The 10,289-nt window shown below is 42.1% G+C and overlaps 1 protein-coding gene across 4 annotated transcripts in view; it reads left to right on the top strand.

Annotated features, from left to right (window-relative positions):
- tie1 (tyrosine kinase with immunoglobulin-like and EGF-like domains 1) overlaps positions 1–10,289 on the top strand; it is a 35,018-nt gene that overhangs the window by 14,509 nt on the left and 10,220 nt on the right. For 2 of the 4 annotated variants that reach the window (XM_040128414.1, XM_040128413.1), the window contains exons 2-12: positions 1,002–1,298; positions 1,451–1,561; positions 1,741–1,896; positions 3,271–3,402; positions 5,407–5,547; positions 5,689–5,817; positions 6,501–6,646; positions 7,418–7,562; positions 7,705–7,863; positions 8,283–8,423; positions 9,666–9,968. In XM_040128414.1, the coding sequence (XP_039984348.1) occupies positions 1,002–1,298; positions 1,451–1,561; positions 1,741–1,896; positions 3,271–3,402; positions 5,407–5,547; positions 5,689–5,817; positions 6,501–6,646; positions 7,418–7,562; positions 7,705–7,863; positions 8,283–8,423; positions 9,666–9,968 (1,860 nt within the window). Of the gene's footprint in view, positions 1–1,001; positions 1,299–1,450; positions 1,562–1,740; positions 1,897–3,270; positions 3,403–5,406; positions 5,548–5,688; positions 5,818–5,838; positions 6,014–6,500; positions 6,647–7,417; positions 7,563–7,704; positions 7,864–8,282; positions 8,424–9,665; positions 9,969–10,289 lie in introns of those variants that run through there. The other 2 variants (XM_040128415.1, XM_040128416.1) reach the window with 2 other exon arrangements.

The following is a 10,289-nucleotide window of genomic DNA, read 5'->3' as shown; positions in this document are numbered from 1 at the left end:
CAGGAGGCTTTTTTTTTTCCCAACCGAAATTATGAACAAGGGGGAGCTAATAACGTTTGTGTATCAATCACTTTCTCAGGTGTCAGTGTACGAGATGTGGTGAATCCAAGAGTCACGTTTTTAATGGATGCGGTATGAGATCGTAACCTGTGGCAGAACACAGATACTTGTGGGCCACAATGGATTTCCCTGCTCCGGTCTGGATAGCCTACAGCACGACTGTGTGCAAACCGTTCCAGGTGTCTGAAATGAGTTTAATCCAGAGGTTAAACTTGTCCCATATTTCGACTGGGACATGCGAGCTAAGCTACTGCTGTACACTGTGTGTGGGCTAGCGCTGGAAACAGGATTCGTTCGGACTGACCTATCAGAATATGAACCTTTTTTTTTTTTTTACATCAGGTTTTTGAAAAAAACAGTGGAGTTGAGCTTCGCGTTACGAAGAGTGAGCCGTGCGATAACACATCATAGAGATACTGAGGCAGATGTGGCCACGATTTCAGGCCAAGTGAACAATAGACACTCAGTTGCCAGGTTATTAGATACACCCAGTTAAAACTAATGCAGCCTACTGCAGCAACACTGCAACGAAGCCTACCTTAATGAAGGTCATAATGTTCAGTTATTGTTGGAACACATTATAGAGAGGTGTTGATTCAACTTTGCGGTGCATCACACCGAGAGGTGCTTTCCAACATTATGTCCAACCCGTTTGTATCAACGAGGGTAGAGTAAATAATAGAGGCACCTCTCGGTGTAATGCAATCAAATCAAGAATCAAAGAGGTATGCAGTTACGGGTCTCCTCCGGAAATGGGTGACTTGTCCATTTCCACGCATAAATAATAGTGTATGTGTGTAATGTGTATTTTCATGATCCAGTGGATCCTCTCTCAAGGTATATGAAGCCCTACTGTAGTGGGATGAACAAACCAAACCCTTAACAGCCCTAACAGCTCTGCCTCATGTCAGAGAGTAAGAGACTAATACCCTGTCTTACAGACGCTGTGATCGACTTGACCATGATCTCCACAGCAGAGGTCACCAACGTCAATCACTTCAGCATCTCCTGTATCAACGGAGAGCGCAGCCCGGCCCAGGTTGAGCTGGACATCAAGAGAGACAACAAAATCCTCATATTCCCCAAGAAGCCAAATTTTAAAGTGCACAAGCCCAGACACAAGGTGGCAACGGCCAAAGAATTCCGTGACCTGGATCACATTGGCATCTTCTACTGTGAATCCACACAGGAAGTTCCCCCGCTAGAGACGGTCACGATGATCAACAACTTCGGCAGAGGTGTGTTCAGACTCCGCGCAGGAGTTTTACTTTCTACGGCCAGCACCTAAATTACAACCCGATTACATATTCTCTGCAGTTTTCTTACGCGTCCAGCTTGGATGGCGTGTCATCTTTGGAAAATAACTGTGTGTTTTCTATGGGCCTTACAGCAAATTTTATTCCAACTCACCTCACTCTGACTGCTAACAAAGGAGAGACGGTCAACCTCAGCATGGAGCTACTCAGCTCCCAGAAGAGAGATGTGACCTGGAAGTACAACGGTAAGCTAGCTTACACAACTCAAGGCAGGAAATTTAACATATTAATGAAGAGAAAGTCCACAAATAATGAGCATACATGCTTCCAAGTTTTTAAATGAAGTATTGAGCAAATAGAGATAGAAGGCTCCTTCCAGACACATGGGAAACTATAACATTAAGGTTTTTTGTGTTCCGTGTAGGAAACTACTATTACATGACTCACTGGAACGATATGATCAATCGCACTGCTGTACTGACAGTGGAGAATGCAGCTTTCGCCAATCAAGGCATTTACAGTGCCAGCTACGTGGGAGACAGCCCGCTCCAGGGTGCCTGGATGAGGCTCATTGTCAGAGGTTTGTTGGATCCTCATCTTCACACTCTCTGGAACAGAAACCCACACACGTGGCCGTTGACAGTCTCGGGGCCAGGTTACGACCGTTTTTTAAAGGCAGATGTAATGCATTCTGCCCCAGAAATATACAAATTTGGATATGCATTTGAACTGGTTATCTCACAAAATGCAAAGCAAAAATCATCCATGCAGTTTTTCACCTCACAAATAGCACAGGTGTATTAAAAAGGAAGGTTGTGGTGGGAAAAAGAAGCTTGAATTACCTTTATATTCTACAGAAATCTTAATGACAGGAGACAAGAGGGAGGACACCACAGAAGTATTTGGTTAGTAAGTCATGATAAATGGATCAATAAAAAAAACAGATTAGTAAAAACTATTCCTTGAAGATAAGACTTCATAAGTCACTGCACCCGGCCAAGAAATAGTCCCTAAAATAAAAACCTGTAAAACCACAAATTGTTTTTTTCACAATTTGTTTTTTGTACAGAAAAACAAGAGCTACAAAGTGTTAATTAGTCAGTTTTAGAGAAGCTGTTTGGTTGTTTTTTGTTTGGTTTTTTTTGCCCTTTTGACAGAGCCAGGCTAACAGTTTCCCCCCAGCCTCCAGTCTTTATGTTAAGCTAAGCTAATCAGCTACTGGCTGTAGCTGATTTATCAGACAGACATGAGAGCGGTACTGATCTCCTCATCTAACTCTTGGTAAGCAAGTAAGCACATTTCCCCAAATGATGAAATATTCCTTTTAAAAAAACAATTTCCGATTACAGCAAAAAAAAAAAAAAAAAAGTGAAGAGCTGGTATAGTGATTATGGAATTGAGCTTGAACCTTTAATAACTGTGAAATTGTTGTGGATTACATCTGCACTCTTTTAGTGAGGTATTTACAGCACATTTGTTTGTTTCATTTCCTGTTCCTAAGTGTTATAAAGAGACATAGGAGACACCGTCTCCACCCTCCGCCTGCTCTGCCTTGAACTTTCTCTGTTTCTCTCACTTGTCTTGCCACCAGATGCAGTGGGTTTCTTCCGTGCATGTTACTATGATACAAGGATTTTCGAGTTTGTTCAACGAATCCTATGATATAATCAGGCCACCTGTGCTTGTAAAACTATCCAAAATATAATACAAATACACAAAAGACAAAATCCATCTAAATTGTATGATATGTATTTGAAGCCAGTACACTGTGTGTCTGCATTCTGTAAGATGGTTAGAAAATGACTTGGGGCTCAATACACTGAAAGCTTAATTACAAGTTTCCAGGCAGTTTCAGGAAAACTGTGCGCATATCCAACAAAAGATGGAATTTGCAACATACACGTTATACATGTTGTATTCTGCTCTAAGGAAAGAAAACTCTATTTCTCTGCAGACTGTCCCAGTAAGAAGTGGGGTCCTTACTGTGATAAGGACTGTCCAGAGTGTCTCAATGATGGAGTGTGTCATGATGTGGACGGAGACTGTATCTGCCCTCCGGGATTCATGGGAACACGTTGTGAGACAGGTTTGTACTGCACTCAATACAATGTCCTCCCAAAAGAAGTTTGTGCGTGTGTGTGTGTGTGTGTGTGTGTGTGTGTGTGTGTGTGTGTGTGTGTGTGTGTGTGTGTGTGTGTGTGTGTGTGTGTGTGTGTGTGTGTGAATGAGACAGTGAGTGAAACAGACGAGAACGAGAGAGAGAGGAATTGGCTAAAGTCGGATTTCTATCATTATTCACAGGAATAAAATACTTTAAACGGAAAGTTAACTGGCAATTGCACGGAACGGTTTTTCCCACTGTGAGGTTCATAGAGTTAATGGTAACCTATGCTAGGGCTGACAGCTAGAGTAAGGCAGTAATACTGTTCACAGTTATCCTCCTTACAGTAGATATGCCTTACTCCTACACATGAACTCCACCATAGACTGTTCACACAAGCATCTAGGGCCATGCTAGCAGCTCTGTGAGGCTTTACTTAAATTTTTGACCCCATGATGCCGCTAGATGAAAAGTCCGGGGATCACCGAAGAGATTACAGTTTATCCTCTGCGGACCTTGAATATCTGTGGCAAATTTCATGGGTAATCCATCCAATGTTTGTCAAGATATTTTACTCTAAAACACAAACTTCAACCTCATGGCAGCATTAGAGAAAAGTCAGGGGATCACCGATGTCAGTAGGATTAACTTTTTTGGGAACGTAAGTATCTGGAAAGAATTTAAACGACATGGCAATCCCTTACATTTTGAGAGAAAGGTTGGGAGTTTTGAACAGAAAGAAATCACATGCATTTGATGATTTTTTTCTGAACCGGATTCAAGCAGCAATCATAAGGACCGCTGTTGTAGATGCTGGGGCTTTGGCTTCAACGCTTAAGCCGTGGTGATAAGTGATTGGGACACAGATGCAAATAAGATTCACCACCATGCACAGTTCCTTGTGGCATATCCGCTCAAATGGCAATGTGCAAATATCCACGAACAGACGTGTTCAAACATAATATATATTGAGTATTAGGTTTGATGATGCTGGCAGCTCCATTCAGCACTGGTAAATGGATGGTAAATGGACTGCACGTATATAGCGCTTTTCTAGTCTCATTGACCACTCAAAGCGCTTTACACTACTGCCACATTCACCCATTCACACACAAATTCACACAGTATTTTTTCTATACAAACAGCGCTTTTTCCTATACACGCACACATAGACACATCCACACAACGATGATATATCAGAGGTAATTTGGGATTCAGTATCTTGCCCGAAGACACTTCCGGGAGCCGGGGATCAAACCACCGACCTTCCGTTTAGTGGTACAACCGGCTCTACCTGCTGAGCCACAGCCGCCCCTCAAATTCTCCTACTCGGCATGGGGTTTGCTCGTTTTTTGAAGAAGAGAAATTTCATGTGTAGACGAGAGACATTTTGAAGGAGGGGTGTGGGTAAATGACCCAATAAAATAACACTGACCCTGGATCAAAACAATCCATCTGGGGTTTGATTGGTGACACAATGGTTTTATACCCACGGCCACTTGGTAAAGTTAACCCAGTACTGGGTCAGTGATATATTGGGTCAGTTTTGACCCAGTGATTTGTAGGCGTGGTCAGCTGTCAGTAATTATAATAAGGAGACTATATTTGAGGTAGACTGCATTTAAATGTTAGATATGGAATTTCATCTTCACTGCATTTGCATAAGGACTGTGCCTAAAGTATGAGTTTTTCTTGCTGTGATCTACAATGTTTGGCCAAATTCTACAGATCCGGGTCTGATATCATCATATTGTAATTGAACATTGTATATTAGTAACCAACTGTGCTTATTTTACAAACCGTATGCAAATAACGCAATAAAATATAACAATGAAATCAAAATCTAAGTGATTACAGATCAGAACACTGATAGACTAGTTACACTGTCCTCTGTGGTGTTTTGCAAGTCAGGTTGAGGGATGATACAGCAAAACGCAAGGAATTTAAATAAACACATTTGTGAATTTAACTTTCTCTGACGCCATGCAGCCTGCAGAGAAGGAATGTTTGGTCGAAACTGCCAGGAGTCATGTGACCCTGGCCTGAACTGCAAGGGGCTTCGTTTCTGCCTACCAGACCCTTACGGCTGTTCTTGTGCCAGTGGCTGGTTTGGAAGCCGTTGTGAGAATGGTAAGTGCTACTAAATTAGTTAAATTTGTCTGTCTATTTTTTTTTTTTAATTAAAGTTTACAGGCAAATGGGTTTAATAACACACTTTTACCCTTTTGTGTGTCGTCGTATGCAGTATATTTTTCTGTTTTCTCTTGTCAGCCTGCCATGATGACATGTATGGACCAGACTGCAGGCTGAGCTGCAAGTGCCAGAATGGAGGAGTTTGCAACCGTTTCAGTGGATGCCAGTGTCCCACAGGGTGGAGAGGACAGAACTGTGAGAAGTCTGGTAGGCATTGTCACAATCATATTAATCCTTCTTTTTTTCGATTTCGTCCTTTAGCTCTGCTTCCTCTCTGGGATGGAATTGATGGAAATGAGATATATATTCTTTCTCGTCACCGCTACACAGCACATTTCCATCGTCCTCCTCATCAAATACCACCACCTTCTTCCACACCACAGGAGGAAACATTTAATGGATGGTAACATTTACAAGTTACAAAACTTAAAACAACATGATTGTACACTCAAGGATTCTGTACAGTTTAATTAAAACAACATTTCACCAGACTAGCTGGCTTCATCAGGGTACCTGCTAAAAGCCAAGTGTAACCAAGATGAAGCCAGCTTTTCTGGTAAAACATCCTCATGCCTACAACTGAAAGAGTCAAGAGTTGCGTATCCTGTTTCTTCATCTACAAGCTACACATAAAACATAATTTGTGGGACATATCAATTCAAAATCTGACTAATTTTGGGTTGGAAATAAGAAATGAGGTAGGAGCTATGGACTATGACAGATTTTTTTTTCTGTCGAAAAAAAGGTTTTGAAAAACACTGCTGCACAACAATTAATCTATTTTATTCTGCCCAGTCATCACAATTCTTTCTACTTCCATATCATTTTCCTCTGTCACGATCCACCTCGTCTTCTCTTACTGTCTGTTCCATGCATCTCTCCTTGTCCAGACCGGGCCCCCCAGATCTTGGACCTGGAAAGTAATTTGGAGTGGAATCTCAACTCCAGCCCCAAGATATTTTGTTCAGCCACAGGAAACCCCCTGCCCAGCCACAACAGCATTGAGCTGCGAAAGTTGGACAGCACTGTGCTCAAGGTAGGACCACCGGCAGTTGCTCCCGCCAAGATACTGTAACTTACAGCAAGCCTGAATAAAAATAAACAAAATACACAGGTTGGATAAAACCTCTGTTGAGGTTGTCGAGCAGAGATAAAACACAAGGCCACACAGCAAGAGGGTAATCTAGGACATGAAACAATATTCAGAAACTTAACAGAACCAAATTCAGCTTTAAAATGCTTAGCACCATACCTAATGCACAGACAGGAGAGCGATATTCTCATGTAACTCTCAGCAAGAAAACAAAATGTCAAACTATTCCTTTAAATGTATAAAAGCTAACAGTTATCTTATCAATGAGCCAGTTATTACGTAAAATGAATAAAGCAACTTGTGGATCCCTACCAACATTGTCATGTAATGAGACATAAGCCAAAGAATAAAGTTCAATTGTACTGTGCCTTTAAGTCTGAACTGATGAGAACAAGGTTGAATCGAGCTCTGAGGAAGTCAACAACACAATGGTCTGACCAGATAAGGCTGTATCACTCTACAGTGCAGCAGTTACCACGTGTTGCCTGTAAACGACATGTTCAGTTTCTGTATTATTTTTTGTGTGTGTGTTGTTTCCTTGTTAATAGAAACAACATGATAAAGAATTGTACGAGCACTTCCCACAGGAACAAAGAAATTTCTCAGAGTGTTCTTTACATGCATCCCTCAACAGTAAAAATAGGCACAGGAAATGGAAATGGGTTTTTTATCATGCATTGCATTGCAATTGTGTGTTGTGTATTTTACTCTCAGGCCTCTCACACCACCATGGACTCAAATAAGAGTACGGCCCTGTTTGAAATCCCTCGCCTGAGTGCTCAACAAGGAGGCTTGTGGGAGTGCAGGGTTTCCACCAATGGAGGCCAGGACTCCCACAAGTTCAACCTCACCATTAAAGGTCTGTCTGAGAAGATTTAAATTAATATCGAGAGAGGAAAAGATACTATTATTATTTTATGCTTTCCAATAGGCTGCCACTGCACACTACAGCAACAAAGATGTCAGATTTGTGAGTGAAACTTTTTCCTGTGTCCACTCAGAGCCCCCGGTGCCCACCACTGCTCCAAAACTGCTGGAAAAGAGGAGTAAGCAGCTGCTAGTGATGCCAGTTGTCTCCCACCGAGGAGATGGCCCCATTGTCTCCACCAGGCTCCTCTACAAGCCTGTGGAGAACGGACTTTCTTGGTCCTCCATCATAGGTAAGAGGCAGAGATATAATCATTTAGTCGGCCTTCATCGCAGAAAGCAGCGTTATCAGAAGATTTTCTTTTAACTTATATTTCATTGTTCAGTTGCAGCGAAAGCAAACAGTGCAGTAACCAGTCATCACCATAGGTTGCTGTAGGTTATATAAACAAAAAGATCTTCTCAAAGAGTGTGTATTATCTCCCACAAAGTTCAAGTACCCACCTTTTTCTTCCCTAGAACAACTGATCTTGTAAAGTTCTAACTAATAAATGTATAACCTCTGCATTATGAATAATTTATATGTATATTCTATGTATCTATAATACTTCTATAGATGTGCGTTTTAAGCAAAGTGTTATTTAAAATTCTTTCCGTGAACCATAAGTAAAATCTTGTGTAATCATCTAGTCCTACATCCACTTTATTTCAGTCTACAGTGACAAAGAGCCCATCACGCTGATGAACCTGGAGCCTTCGACACGCTACCGTGTCCGTGTCCAGCTTAGTCGTCCTGGAGAAGGAGGAGAGGGGGACGTAGGGCCAGAGGCCATCATGGAGACTGATTGTCCCGGTAAGACCCATAGATAACTGAGCTGTCCAGTTCATAGGGAACACACAAACATCGTACTTGAGTATATTTATCTGGAAGTCTTGCCTGGGAACAAATGTCTATAGTCTTGACCACAGAACTTACGCAAGCATAGTTATCCTGTGTCTAGTTAGAGTAATAGTAAATTCTCATTACTTTTTGCTGAGCAGTGCTTTTCCCACGCCTAAGAGAGCCAGTTGTCTTTTCCCCCGTGAGGATATCTGTCCTGGTGACTCAAGTCTTAGGCAAATATAGAAAGATGCAAGTGGACTCAAATTATCCGTGGCCACTTCTTTGTTAAAAAGAAATGAAGAACCTGTGGGATCAGGTCTAGGAATCACAAACCACCTGTATGCAAATGCCAGAGACGGGGATTGTATTCCTCAATGTTTGTGGTGCAGAGGGAGAGAGCACGTCTGAGAGTGTGAGTGCAGGAATGTTGATGGAAAAACTAAAATAGAAGCGTGTCTGTTTTGGAGTGTAATAGTAGATAGTTCTATCTGACTCTTTGGCAATATGTGGTTAGATCCATGTGTAAAATGGAACAAATTTTATTTGTTATAAGGGAACATTGTTCTCTTGCACAAGCACAAAGTATTTGTAATAGTGTCAACAGGGGGAATGAGAGGGGGGGGGGTATGACACGCAACAAAGGTCCCTGGACCGGAATCGAACCAAGGATGTTGTAGTCATGTGGTATGCAACTTGAAAAGGACCACAAAACAGTTAAAGACCTCCAACAAGAGATGAGAAGCTTAATTTAACATGCCAAATGATCCAAATGAAATTCTGCATCAACAAACCCTGTATTTTCGTAGTCATTTATCTTTCTTCTTCATCCATTTGATCTCATGTGGGGTGCTGAAGCCTGTACATTTGGACAAGAAAACACCCCGGGCAGGTCAACGGTCAGTCACAGAGCTAAAAGAAACATTAGTGTATCTGCATTAACATGAGGCAAAAAAAAAAAGAAAGATCCAGGGCCAAGATTTGAAGCTGGTGCCTTCTTATTGTGAGCTAACAGTGCTAACCACTGCCACCTACTGATTCTTGCTGCTCACCAGTGAAATTAGTTAGATAAAACAAAATCAAAATTAAGTTTAGAAACCATTCAGTTCAATTTGAAATACTTTGTTGTCAGTTTGAGGGAACTGACTTAATGAGCAGAAATAAACAAGGAGTTGTTAGTCTCCTCAGCTCATCATGTGTTCTCTGTCACCGCAGAGCCCACAGTTCAACCTGAGATTGACATCAGTTCGGTGGAAGGCCGCAATGCCACTGTGCGCTGGCGTCTGCCCGCCAACAATGGCATTAATTCCGGCACAGCCAGTGGCTTTTTAGTGCAGCTCTTCGGGCCACCGCCCTACAGTAAGAAACTGCTGGAGGAGACCACCCTGCTCAATGTGCTTTCCACCAAGTTCCACAACCTGGAGTACCAACAAGACTACACCGTGGTGGTGCGCCTCATCAACTGTGGCAGCCAGGGGCCACCATCCAAGCCCTACCACTTCCGCATCAACAGCCAGGGTAACTAAAACCTCTGCTGTTGGTTAGGAACAAGTTGCATTGAATGCTCCATCTAAATGTTGCAGGATTTTCAGAGCAGGTTTTAATTTGTTTACAGTGGTTTGCCTAGTGCAATATACCATATAGTGATAGGTTGAGAATTAAGAAAAGAGTATGATTGGCTCTTGCTTGGTGACTCTCTCTCTCTCTGCCCACAAAGTTTGTGTGAACTGGGGAAAAGTTTAGCAGCTAATGGTTAGGTGTCAAGGCATAATCAGTCCTAGTGTGGCAGTCAGCGGTGATCAACATGTTAGAAACAGATCCATCCAACAGAGTGGTAAT

This window comes from Xiphias gladius, chromosome 6 (assembly GCF_016859285.1).
Source record: "Xiphias gladius isolate SHS-SW01 ecotype Sanya breed wild chromosome 6, ASM1685928v1, whole genome shotgun sequence".
NCBI classification, from domain to species: domain Eukaryota; kingdom Metazoa; phylum Chordata; class Actinopteri; order Istiophoriformes; family Xiphiidae; genus Xiphias; species Xiphias gladius.
The sequence above is the reverse complement of the archived record's forward strand: the minus strand, read 5'-3'. Positions and strand labels throughout refer to the sequence as shown.